The sequence below is a fragment of the Rattus norvegicus genome, chromosome 15 (genome assembly GCF_036323735.1).
Source record: "Rattus norvegicus strain BN/NHsdMcwi chromosome 15, GRCr8, whole genome shotgun sequence".
NCBI classification, from domain to species: domain Eukaryota; kingdom Metazoa; phylum Chordata; class Mammalia; order Rodentia; family Muridae; genus Rattus; species Rattus norvegicus.
The window spans coordinates 20,895,755-20,908,994 of NC_086033.1; the positions used below are offsets into that span (position 1 = coordinate 20,895,755).

Sequence of the window (13,240 nt, forward strand, 5' to 3'; positions counted from 1 at the left end):
CCTTCATCTACCTGTGTCTGTCAATGCTAATTTATAGGACATCCTCGAATGCTACTCTTCCTCAACACCATGTCACTTTCGATCTCCACACTTAGCAACAAGGCTTCATTTCTTTACCGTGACCGAGGTTGTGTATTCCTTACCACACCGATGACGTTCTTAGTAACTAGGATGATGTGTGAGTGGGAGGTAAAGCCACACTCACAGATGCCCTTTCCAAAGAGATGGCGTCACCTAAAGAACACTCGGTGTCGGAAGCCCATTTCACTTGTAAACATTCACTTCTTACACGTCGAGGACCGAGCTAGATCTTTAGCATGGACCTTCCCTCGGGATTTCTAAGTGTTCTCAACCATAACATCAAAATGCCAGTTAATGACAGTGACAGCCTAAGCACAGATTCGAAAGTTCTCCTCCAGTTACTAGGTACACGATTTCAGGCTCTTCTCTACCTGTTACTAAACAGCACAGTCCTGGTCTTCAGTGTCCGATAACTATGACTTCATTTTCAAAGTTTATGTCCATGAATGTCTATGTATGTGTAGGTGCGTATACACACACACACACACACACACACACTCACACACACACAGAGACACACACACACTCACACACACACAGAGACACACACACACATACACACAGAGAGACACACACACTCACACACACACAGACACACACACACACACACACACAGAGACACACACACTCACACACACACCACACACACACAGAGACATAGACACACACACACACACAGACACACACACACACTCACACAGACACACACATACACACAGAGAGACACACACACACACTCACACACACACAGACACACACACCACACACACACAGAGACATAGACACACACAGACACACACACACACAGACACACACACAGAGACACAGAGACACAGACACACACACACACACAGACACACAGACACACACACACACATACACACACAGAGACACACACACACACTCACACACACACAGATATACACACACAGACACACACACCACACACACACAGAGACATAGACACACACAGACACACACACACAGAGACACACACACACACAGACACACACACACACACACACACATACACACACACACACACACACACACACACACACGTGTGTGTGTGCCTGGTGATGGCAGAGGCTAGAAGAGGGCATCAGATTCCCCGAAACTGGAGCTACAGATGGTTGTGAGCTGCCATGTAAGTGCTGGGAAGTAAATTCAGTCCTCTGCAAGGGCAGCTGGAGCTCCTAACCACTGAGCATCTCTAAACTGTCATTTCTAAATTTTAGGTGAGTGCTGGTGTGACACTCTAGAATAGACTCGGCTGTTCTAAGTAAATCAAGCTTTGTGCATACAGAACACAAAAAAATGATGTTTGCAGTCTGGTTGGGTTTTTATAAGGTACGTAGACTGCTCTAACTTCCTGCCTAGGAAGTCTCACTGCAGACAAGAAGCAAATCATCTCTTGGAGGAGGGCGGTAGCTGAGTGAAGAATAAATAAATGTATGCAAAAAGCCAGTGGACACCAATCTGGAGGAATCACAGCTTTCAATGGGTGACTTCTTGTGTAAAGTTAAATTAAATGAAGGTCTTAGCTGTTACCTAATCTGACACATGTGGAAATTGTCCCATTGAAATTCATAGCAAATTTGAATGCTTTTTGCGAAAAAAAAATTTATCTTCACATTGACTTGCTTTGTTCTAAAAATGTCCCAAACTATAGTTAAACAATTATAAATACAGAAAAATACAAACATTTCTAATCATCTTCATTCTGCCCCTTCCGCTAACATGAATTGAAATTTAATAAGCAGCTAAATTGTGGCTGCTGTGAAAGAGTTATAGAAGAAAAGAAAGAGCCCCCACCACAGGCTTGAGAATAGCCTGGCAGACTCAATTACGGAATGCAGTTGAATTCCCAGAGCTGAGGGATCAGCTTCTCTTCTCTCCCTGCACCGCTGCACAATCCCTGACGCCCTTCCTGTGCGTCAACTTAAACTTAGGCAAGAAGGCAGGGAAAGAAACTGGGAAAAGTCGTGAACGTGTTTTCAGATACGCAGCCCTAGGTCCGAGTGTTGTAAACGTCTGTCACTGATATTTTATTGACATAAACATCTGTCTACCTTTGCGACTGAAATCCCATAGTCCTGGAGGGGCCTGATGGCTTCTTTCAGTTCTTCGAGAAACAGAGAGTTACTTAGAGAACCTAAAACAAGAAACATTGAATGGATATTACTGAATTTGATCTTTTAAAAGGTGAGCATTTAAGAATAAAATATGAACACAGACAAAAATTTATTTTTAATTAATTTAAGTATGTGTGTAACTAGCCTTCAAAACAAACACACCAAGACACATGTTTTCCTACCGTTTCTTTGCTCTTATTTCTATTACCACGGTATAATTTTGTACCTTACCTTAAAAACTTATTTAAAGCATATGTTAAAAATAATAACAGTAAGTTTGAGCCTGCGCCCCAGCACAGATGTGCCAGTACAGGAAGCAGATTCACACCAAGTTTTGGGAAGTGGGAGGAGCTGCAACTGGGGGACCCCTGGGCAATTCAGTGCTGCGGCTTGAGAAGACTGGAGTCTGCTACAGTGACGCACGCTCTCAGAAGTGTACACCCAGGGCTGCCCTGGTGGACCTGGAGCCCAGCACCACAGGCAATGTGAAGTCCAGGCCTCTGGGGCAGCTCTTCTGGCCTCATGACTTCATTTTCACTGACAACAACAGGCCAAGGGTCACTCCAGAGGAGCGTGAGCGCTGCAATTGCCTGCAGAGCTTCTAACTCCCGCACTCACTGGGCAGTGCACTGGCTCAGGCGTGGGCCCACTGCTCATAGCAAGGTCTGAGAAGAGTACCCGGACTGCATCATGAACACCTTCGGCATCGTGTGGTCACCTGAGGTCTCTGACGCCATAGTGGAGCCTTACAACAACACCTGCTGGTGGGAGCACCGATGAGACCCGGTACACCAACGACAGGGCCCTCTATCACACTGTTCCTTCCCAAAGGCTAAACACACCCACCTATGGGGACCTCAACCACCCCATATCTGCAATGAGGAGCAGTGTCACCGTATCTCTGCATGTCCATGTCCCCACCCCGGTCAGCTCAACACCAATGTAAGCAACCTGGCCGTGAACGTGGTGTCCTTCCCACGCCTGCATTTCTTCAAACCCACTTCAACCCCCTCACAGCCCAGGGCAGTCAGCAGGACTGAGCTCTGACAGCGCCCAGCTCACACAACAGATTGTTCAAAGCCCAGGACATGATGGCCGCGTCTGACCCAGGCCATGGCTGCTACCTGAACTTTGCTACTGTCTTCAGGGGCTCCATTTCCATTAAGGAGGTGGACAAGCAAATGCTGGCCATCCAGAACAAGGTAAACACCATATATGCATACTTACACAAACATAAATACCATAGGTACATACTTGTTACAGACACGCAAAGCTTTCAAAATTGACTTTCAAATACCAAATCACAAATAACGTAAAAAATGCCTAGACGCGTGAACTCGTTCTGGTAATTCCAATACAACTGTACTGTTACGCCATGAAGGCTTAAATGAAACCATTGCAATCATGTTCAATAGCCGTGTTAATTAGCTCACTTTAGTAAATGACACAGCCGAAGCAGAGTATAGAATAGTAGGCTAAATCGTCGCTAAAACTGCGTACCCAGTTCTTATAGAACTGCTCGAACAGCTACATGCTAAAGAGAAAGAAGGCATACTCCGGAAATGAGGGCATGAAATTCAAATGGTTTGTCAGGAACCCTGCAGTAGTGTTTTCTATGGCTAAGCACATATGTAACCCATTTGATCCTCACGCTAAGCTTAGACGACAGTCACTACTGCATCATAGCAGATGAGGAAAGGAACGGGAAAGCTAAGGTGTCTGCACTCACGCAAGCAGGGAAATCACAGAAACAGAATTATTGCACATCTGGCTATAACCGCCAGTTCCCACCAAGTGCACTGACTACCGAGAAACAAATATCTCAAGAGTCGTGTGAGAATTTTAAGAGGTACTTACCATCTTGGCAAAAATAAGCTAATGAGGCCTTTCCTGGCTGCAGTGAGCTGAAATACTGCTGAGGACTCAGTTCTGGGAGGGAGTCTTCAGTTGACGTGTAAAAATTGCACATCAAAACCAACGCAACACCAGCTCTAAATACTCTGAGGCCAGAAGACATCGTGAGCTGTGGCTGGATACGCGTGCCAGGAGACTTGTCTGTTTTCTTCACTTGCTGTGTTCTAACGCCTGAAGTGATACCTGGCACAGAGCAGCAGATCAACAAAGGACTGTTAGACTAAATTTGTTAAAGATGCCGTTAAAGATACCAGATGAAGAATTAAAGCGCTACGTGACTTGATTTTACTAGCACTTCATTTCCTTCTGGTGAGAAAGAAATACTGAGGGGGAATCATATATAAGAGCACTGAATTAATAATACTTTTGCTTCATCTGATATTTACATAGTGCTGGGGACTGTTTAAGGAAGTTGAAGAAAGTTTAAGGATAGTTTAAGGAAGGACAACTGTATTGCTACGCTAACTATATTCCCGGGCCCTGGAGAGGACTGTGTACAACTGTGCTGTTGTTCTTGATTCTGTATTCTGTTTGGTTTTTTGAGACAAGGTTTTAGTCTGAAGGCCCAACTCACATCAAACTTTTAACACCCCTGTCGCTGGCTTTTGAGAGCTTGGATTACAGTCATTCAATACCATACTCAACTTAATTTCTGATAACTACAAAAGAAATCAAAGATATCTACATACTGCTAAAGTTTCACATATATTCACTAAAGTACATTAAGTTGGCATCCTCTAACCTTCGAAAAATTAAAATAGCCAGCCCTTTATTTATTATTATTCCCAGTGGTAAAGAATGAACCTGAAGCCTTGTACAAGCTAGGCAAGCACTCTACCACTGTTCTTTAGGCCACCATCTTCTTTCTTCCGTCAAGGTACCACTCAGCCGTCCAAGCTGGTCTTGAATTTATGATCTCCGTGCCCCAGCCTCCTGAGTAGCTTGGAGTACAGGCCTATACTACCAAACCTGGCTCAATCCAATTTTTTTTTAAAGTACTTTTTTTTTTTAATTTCTTTTTTTCGGAGCTGGGGACCGAACCCAGGGCCTTGCGCTTCCTAGGCGAGCGCTCTACCACTGAGCCAAATCCCCAACCCCTCCAATTTTTAAATTGGACATTTTTGTTTGACCCATGTATAGCTAATGTCCAACAAATACTCCAGCAACCACTAAACATCATTTGGTTGGGAACAAGACATGAAAAATCTGCTGTGGGTTTATACCTTGTAAGTCGCCGGCAAGAGATCTACTCACTCTGTGCAAGAGCATTCATTCTGAACGGAAGCCTGCTTTAGCGCTTAGGGCATACTGTTTTACACTGGTTACACACTGCACTCTTTGCCGACTGGCTGGGCTAGCCCTACTTGTTGGACGTGCTTCAGTCCAACCATCCATTCTCCTGTCACCTTCTTCCTTGGTGTGCTTAACCCGTTCCTTCTTGGCCTGTTCTCGGTTTTGTTTGCTATTTTGCAGTTTTCAATTATTTTTTTTTAACATCTCTGGGAGTTTTTTTCTATGAAGATAGCTTAGGCAAGCTATCTACCACAGACATACATTCCCAGCCCCTAGGGAAATTAAGGTAACATAAAAAACACCTTATTTATAAAAAGCCTAAGTACACTCACAGGTATAGGTGAGGACAAGACCACTACTTTAAGATACATATATGAATATGAGTATATTTGTATGCACACACACGTATACATACACACACACACACACACACACAGAGACACATTCCTAAGAGTAAGGACAGAAGTTTTTGCCAAAGAATAAGATGACGACTTTATAAAGAAATCCTAAACCACTGGCTATACACTCCGTTCATCCAAGATGATCAACAAGATATTCCTGCCTAGAGAGCAGGTGTTCTTGGAAAAAAAAAATAAAACTAATGATTGATGGATTACTTAATACTTCTGAAATTCATTAGAACAAGTTACTATCGCTGAACAAATCTGCCTTCAGTTTTTAATCCTGGGTTTTGTTAAAAAGCTGACAGTAAAATAAGAAGTGGCAGCTGTGAAGGGTATACAAAAATGTAATCTCGATGACACCTCATTAAGAGGAATCCTTAAAATTAAAATTGATTATACACACTAACCACTGTAAGCAACCTATTTCAGGGGTGCTTTATTAATGGAAATGTTTTGAAATAGGTCGCTCACTATTTTCTGTGTATCCTGGAGGAAACTGCATGTATTTCTGTGGCTAAGGGAGGAACTACAGAACATTCACTACTATATGAAATAACAATAACCTAATTGAACAGCCAAGTATTAGGTTAAAGCACAACTGAAGGACCCGCCATCACTTATTTCCTTGTCTTGAGGCTACAACTTAATTACATTAGTCTAAATATGGCATTAGAGCTGGCACCCTGTCCCTCTCCCCACGGTGTGCTTTGCAGCTCCGAAGCCTTAACTGCACATCCAAGGCAAACTTTAGTGATCTCCGATGTGACTGGACAGGTGAGACTACCCCTGTGAACATACAGTTACCAGTTAGGGGCCAGAGGCAGGGATGTGCCAGTAATCTCACAATCATCCCACTTTTGATAATATTAGACTATTTAAAAACACACTTAAGAGCATAGAGTCTGCCAGAACTAAGGCTGTAATAACCAAAGTTGAATGGATAAGGAGAAAGGGAGAAAGTGAATGGTGAGGCGGTGACAGAGGCTAATATATTTCACAACACCAAAGGCCAAAGTTATTGAAAATAGTTAAGTCCATGCCAAGACACACGAATACAAATTGGGAGCAGTTATCGCTAAAGACAAAACTGTGGCAAGGCCAGATATCAAGGGAACTTCTGAAGCCCACAAAGCCATTCCCCATTTTCCCTTCCCTTAGCTTTTTCAGAGAGGGTCTCACTGTGTAGCCTAGCTTGGCTTCATGGTGATCCTCTTGCCTCATGCTCCAGAATGCTGAGATTATACTTGGTTAGCGTCACTTCTTTAAATAAATCATCTCGGTTTTTTTATTTTAAAAGTTATTATTTATCTTCTTTGTTCTTCAACTTTCACAATCTTTCGCCTTTTATTTGCATGTAAATAAATCATCTACATCCCCCACTATTATTCAAATGTACCCCAATCCAGCTACAAAAGAATGGACAAGCCCATGTACAGAAAATAAAAAGTATTTGCTCAGAGGCTTGCCCTCCTTATACCAGATCTTTAAACTAAAGGACGGAAAATGTGGGTGGGAACCAGTGCCAGCAAGCAGAGTGAAAACAAACATACAGAAAACAGTGACTTTTCCCTCAGTAACTAGAAAAGGCAAAGCTTCAAAACTCTACACACCTACACAAATCACAAGGAACCATGGGAAAAATGTGACCTGGCTCTCTGGGGGTGGCAGATCCTAGGTTCAGCACTCTCCACAGATGTAAGGCAAGTGTCGCTGAGCTTCCTCATTCCACCTCTGCTGAAGCTGTTTATGATTCCTTGTGGTGGGGGGGTGGGGTTGGGGGAGGGTGATCAGTCAGGGGATATCAGTCAACAATTTCAACAGCCAGCATGTGGCAGGTACTTCATTTCCAGAAATGTTTGAATTGGTTGGTACTGTGTCAGCAGGAACACAGCACAAAGAACCCTTAGCTAATGTGAAATGAGCTCAAGGAAGACTTGTAAAATGTTAAGTCATCAAGATTCGAGGACCTACTTCTGGAGCGTAAACTAGTCCTGTGTCCAACTGGCACACGAGCTAGAAATGAGCAGTTGTCTTAACATAAACAATAAAATACTAGCTAGGAGGTCAACTAGACCTCAAAACTGGCCTGAGCACTACAAGAAAAGGGTTATAATCAGTGGGTGTGTACCAAAGTTCTTACAGCCAGTGAGCTTATTTTCAGCACTAAGAGGCCTGCAGACAGAAGGTTCATACTATAGAGTAGTGTCTGCTGGTTGTATTTAACAAGGTATGCAAAAAAAGGATTCTGGGGAGCACCAGCAGAGACAGGCAATATACAAACATAAAACGTAACTTAGCACCCAAACTATTCCTTGTTCAAAGCGGCATGCGGACCCAACCACCTCAGCCTCAACACAAAAGACCATATACTCCAAAGCCAGTTGGAGTTGCTGCCAAGAAAGATAACGATAAAACTGGCAGGACCTCTCACAGGACGAAGCCACAGACCATGGAGAACCATGCTCTGGGGCACGCAGAACTGCTCACCGCTCGGCTGTAACAAAGTTCTCTGAAGAAACTGCAACTGTTTAAACACCTTGCAGCATGCTTGGCCTGTGCTGAGGAGAACATCCCGGAAGACAGAACCAAAATCATCCTGCACTACCTCTTCCCCTTTCAATCACCGACTTCTATCCACCTCTGTATCTGGCTGAACCTCTGTAAATGTTAGGAATGCATATAGTCTCCACCAACCATAAAGCTAGTGAGATAAAGACAACATCTAAATGCCGGGGATTCCCCTGCCTCATTAGAGTCTACCGGATGAGCCTACCATTGAATAAACACAAGACTTATAGCTTTCTCTTCATTTTATCATTACTGTACATTTATGTGCATGATTATATATGTGTGGGTGTAGTACTATCTGGCGCCTGGTAAACTACTAGCCAGAATGAGTACAAAACAGATCTTAAACTTAAAGCCCCTGTGTAACATGTATTTGGTGGCAGAGGATCAAGAAACAGCACTCTTCTTAGGCACAGCATAGGAAAGGGAGTATTTAGGAAGGGCTGGATGTTGGATGCTCCAGTAAATATGCTGTCTACAAGAACACTGAGTCTTAATCTTGCATTACTTTGACTGATTGGCTACCAAATACCCCCCAAAAAAGTAACAAACATCATGTAGTGGCCCAATATACATCGTTTCTCACTCATTTAAAGCAGAAATATACCTCTTACTTTGTACCTCTCGGTCTCAGATGAGAATAGCACCACTTGCTCCTACACACAAGGCTATCACACCAGCAGAACATCACTGCTACTCTCCCATTCTGAACAAAATTGTTACTGCTCTGTCACACACACACACACACACCGCCCTCGCCCAAGACAGCTCTCTAAATTTCTAAGTTTCAAAGAATCACCTTCCCTTTGCAGAAGGCCTTAACATTCATTTGTTCCCAGTACCACCTTAAGGACCTCTTCCCGAGAGATGGAAGGGTTGATTACTTACTGCTTCCGCTCGTGCTTTGATTCATTCGCTTCCCTCGCCCTGCATTTCCTCCTGCTCACTCAGAAAAAGAAAAGGAAAATAAGAAGAAGTCAAAACCAGTGTCGTTCGGTGCCCCAGAAACAGGTGAGCTGAATCAGAAGCCGGAGCTCCGCAAGCAGCATGGCTAGAGGAACGCTGCCGGATGCTGATATGCATGCAATCCTGCAGGCAAAGCCTCCAGGCCCGCGCTACCCACCTACCTGAGATCCTCGTGCAGTGCAACTAAAGGTCTCTGAAGCCAGCACTTCCCGCTACCCCAGTGACAGAAGGCGGGGCAGGGGCTGGTCCCCAAGGCGGCTCTCAAAGCGACTACGACTACCTGAGAGATCTCACCGCCCACGGCCGCCACTGCCTCCGCAAAATCAGTCTCTCGGGCGAAAAAAACAACCCCGGGGGCTCCGCCTGCTCCTCGTGCTCCTTACGTAAGCGACACTCCAACCAATAGAAGACCAGGGGGCGGAGCGAGAACAGCTCCAGGTGTCAGAATCAGGAGTCCTCCCGCCGGCGCGAGGAAGTCTTGCAGTTGCTGGGCCAATCAGCAGTGTGGGTGGGGAGAGGGGCGGGGGGAGGCGAGGAGAAAGCGGGAAGCCAATCAGATTAACGAAGTCTGGAGTGACAGGCTCTGTGGCCCGTGGTCTTCCGAGAGAGGCGCCCAGAGGGCGCGCCCGCCCGGGCCAATCGCGGGCAGCTCACAGTGCGGAGCGAGCGCCTCAAAAGCTCGGGTTTCTCAGCTGATTGTCTCCAGCCGAGAGTTGTTTTCTGCCGCTGCGGAGCCGAGCCCCGGCTGGAGGAGCCGAGCACCCCCCGGGGGAGGGGGAGGCGGGCCCGAGGGCAGCCGCGGCAACCGCGCGGGGCTGCGACTCCTGTCACGGCGCTGCCCGGGGCCGCAGGCTGGGGTGGGCGGGAGGTCCGGGGATCGCTCCGGCCGCTTCCTTCCCGCGCTCCCTCCCGGTTGCTCACGTCCCCTCATGAGGGAGTCTGTGCCCGGGCCGGCGGCCGCCGCGGTCCCCACGGCCGGCCGCGAACCCTCGACGCCCGGCGGGGGCGCCGTCGCGGCCTCGGGAGCCGCGGTTCCCGGTTCGGTGCAGCTGGCGCTGAGCGTGCTGCACGCGCTGCTCTACGCCGCGCTCTTCGCCTTTGCCTACCTGCAGCTGTGGCGGCTGCTCCTGTACCGCGAACGGCGGCTCAGTTACCAGAGCCTCTGCCTCTTCCTGTGTCTCGCGTGGGCAGCGCTCAGGACCACGCTCTTCTCGGCCGCCTTCTCCCTCAGCGGCTCTCTGCCCCTGCTGCGGCCACCCTCTCGCCTGCACTTCTTCCCGCACTGGCTGCTCTACTGCTTCCCCTCCTGCCTCCAGTTCTCCACGCTCTGTCTCCTCAACCTCTACCTGGCAGAGGTAAGGCGGGAGGACCGGCGAGCGGGGGAGCGGGGCCGCCGGGATCCACTCCTGCCGAAACTGACTGGGATTGGGGCGGGGGAGGTGGCCGGAGAGCAGCCTGGGGACAGCGAGACAGACACTCCTGTCTTTCCCTCTCCCTCAACTTAAGCCGCTGATGGACTCGGTGCCTGAGGGGTTAGAGAAGAGTGTGTGTGTGTGTGTGTGTGTGTGTGTGTGTGTGTGTGTGTGTGTGTGTGTGTGTGTGTGTGAGAGAGAGAGAGAGAGAGAGAGAGAGAGAGAGAGAGAGAGAATGAATATATATGAATTAGAATGAGAGAGAATGAGAATGAGTGAGTGCATGCCTGCCCCGATAACTTAAGACAGTAGGACACCCTTTGTTCAGTGTCCCAGACCTCCACATAAGGCGTTGGGGGCGACCACAGAGAGGCATCGTAAGAAGTAGCAGCTCCGGTAGCCCTGTCGGGGCTGGACCGGGTTAAGGGAGGTTGGATGCTGAGGTAGAGGCAGCTCTGCTGAAGCTGGACCTCTGCCAGCCATTACGTCACCAGGCAGAGCTGTTCCTCCGCTATTGTTGCTGCGTTTCTTTTATTAGAAGCTTATATTCCCCCCTGCATCTCCTTAACTGTGGCTCGATACACCTTACACAAATTCCGATCGATCGCTTCCCCGACGGGTTGAACGATCAATAACCGATGCTGCGGGACGGTCGAAGGACCTCCATAAAGCCCTTAGTGTCTGTCCCAGTTGCTGCTTGCTTTGGCGATTTAGTCGGTCTCTTTACAGCACAGCCCTTTAGGGGAGAGCTAATTAGGAGAAAAGATAGACGATTAACCTGTGCCTGTTGCAGAAACAAACCACGGAACTGTTTTTTTCAACAACTTGCTTAATAGCTGGAGTCTAATCACACCCCCTTTCTCTTTTACCGGGAATTGCTGGTTGGATTGCATTGTTCTGCAGCACTTTGGTATTTGACCCATTTCAGACAGGTTGGGGGTATAAGGTTGTCAATCATGTATATCAGTGGTGTTTACACCTTAGTGTTGTCAGGTTTGCCCCCCAAAAGTCTTCCTTTCCCTCGAAATAAGAGCTTCGGAGAAAAGAAAAAAAGGTGACATCATACACTTAATACTGACTAATATAGAACGGTATTGGTCTATGCAGCTAATCCTCTCAAAGGCTTTTGGAGGTGATGAGAATTAACACAGTTCCAAGGAAAAGTAACCAAAAAGGCACTTTTGAATCAGATCGTTTATATTTTTTTCTACATAAACCAACTCTTTCTCCCCTAATAAACAGGAAAACAGAAAGCATTTTTAAAATGCTTTTAAAAATCACAATTGTAATTTTAGCCATATACAATTATTATATATAAGCTATATCTAATAAAAAAATTATTAAGTAACAAAACCGAACTTTATTTTGGTCTCTAGCCACATAATACCACAAAAACCACATAATACCACAAAAACGCAAACCCTTAAGCAAAAGCGAAAAGCATATGCAATTGTAAATCAAATAAACATGCTACGACAGTGTCACATTTGAGGATCATCTGATTGCTTAAGCAACTATAACACATATTAAACTGACACTGAGTTGTTCTTGACACTTCTGATAGAACATTAGTAATCTCTCACCGTTGAAGCCTTACTTTAGCCCTCGGATACAGTTAAGCTACCTGAAAATGATTAAAAGTCCATTTGCTAGGAGTCTTAAGAAATTATATATACAATTCATTGGGCCTTGCTAACACCACCCTTTCACTTGAGGTGTAACACATAATCAGAAAGTGTACAATCTGAAACATGCAGCCAGGTAAATTTTATGTATGTATACATCCAAGTTACCAACAGCCTGAGTAAGATCTTGGATGCCTTAAGGGTTCACTTGTATCTTCTTCTACCAGCCAGCACCTCTCACTCAAAGGGAAATAAAGTGGCCAAAACATTATCATAATAGAAAAATATCAACTGTATTTAAACACAAAATTCTAAAAAGTATCTCTAGAACAAAAAAATAAGAATATCTAGGGAAAAATTCACATATTTTATCACTGATAGTCCAAGTAAACATTAGAGTCTGAAAGTCTTATTAAATGAATCACTTGTTTGTATGATACAATTTTTTGGAAAAAATCTTACTCTAGGAAATATAATTTTTAAAATACTATGTACTAAAGGTTTTTTGTTTGTTTCTCAGTTTCTTCTGGAAAGGGGTTATTTGTCTTTTATAATAAAACTAAAAATCTTAAGACATATACTTGAATAAATGTCCTTTTTTGAAAACCTGCTTTAAAATAGACATTTGAATCAGAATTTATTTCCCAGTTCATTGATATCTATACCTAAAAGAGTATTTGAAGTCAAGTGTATATACCTATAATCCCAGCACTTGGGAGGGAGAGGCTAGAAGAATGCCATGATTTTTGAAGGCAGCCTAAACTACATAGTTCTAAGACAGTATGGCCTATGTAACAACTGAACTTAAAAGGTAAGTATATTAGCACACATTTATAATCCTT

At 45.2% G+C, this 13,240-nt stretch overlaps 3 protein-coding genes across 10 annotated transcripts in view; 2 read left to right on the top strand and 1 right to left on the bottom strand.

Annotated features, from left to right (window-relative positions):
• Txndc16 (thioredoxin domain containing 16) overlaps nucleotides 1–9,907 on the bottom strand; it is a 74,121-nt gene extending 64,214 nt beyond the window's left edge. For 2 of the 5 annotated variants that reach the window (XM_063274391.1, XM_039093784.2), the window contains exons 1-4: nucleotides 9,523–9,907; nucleotides 9,284–9,341; nucleotides 4,074–4,313; nucleotides 2,154–2,236 (exon numbers count right to left, since the gene is read on the bottom strand). In XM_063274391.1, coding sequence (XP_063130461.1) covers nucleotides 2,154–2,236; nucleotides 4,074–4,313; nucleotides 9,284–9,308 — 348 coding nt within the window. In that variant the 5' untranslated portion in view covers nucleotides 9,309–9,341; nucleotides 9,523–9,907. The remainder of the gene's footprint in view (nucleotides 1–2,153; nucleotides 2,237–4,073; nucleotides 4,314–9,283; nucleotides 9,342–9,522) is intronic. The other 3 variants (XM_039093785.2, XM_063274392.1, NM_001427814.1) reach the window with 2 other exon arrangements.
• The window catches only part of Rps10l6 (ribosomal protein S10-like 6), a 489,065-nt gene that overhangs the window by 107,727 nt on the left and 368,098 nt on the right, over nucleotides 1–13,240 (top strand). The window lies entirely within an intron of this gene.
• Gpr137c (G protein-coupled receptor 137C) overlaps nucleotides 10,169–13,240 on the top strand; it is a 66,396-nt gene continuing 63,324 nt past the window's right edge. For 2 of the 4 annotated variants that reach the window (XM_039093254.2, XM_063274202.1), the window contains exon 1: nucleotides 10,169–10,716. In XM_039093254.2, coding sequence (XP_038949182.1) covers nucleotides 10,291–10,716 — 426 coding nt within the window. In that variant the 5' untranslated portion in view covers nucleotides 10,169–10,290. The remainder of the gene's footprint in view (nucleotides 10,717–13,240) is intronic. The other 2 variants (NM_001134541.4, XM_063274203.1) reach the window with 2 other exon arrangements.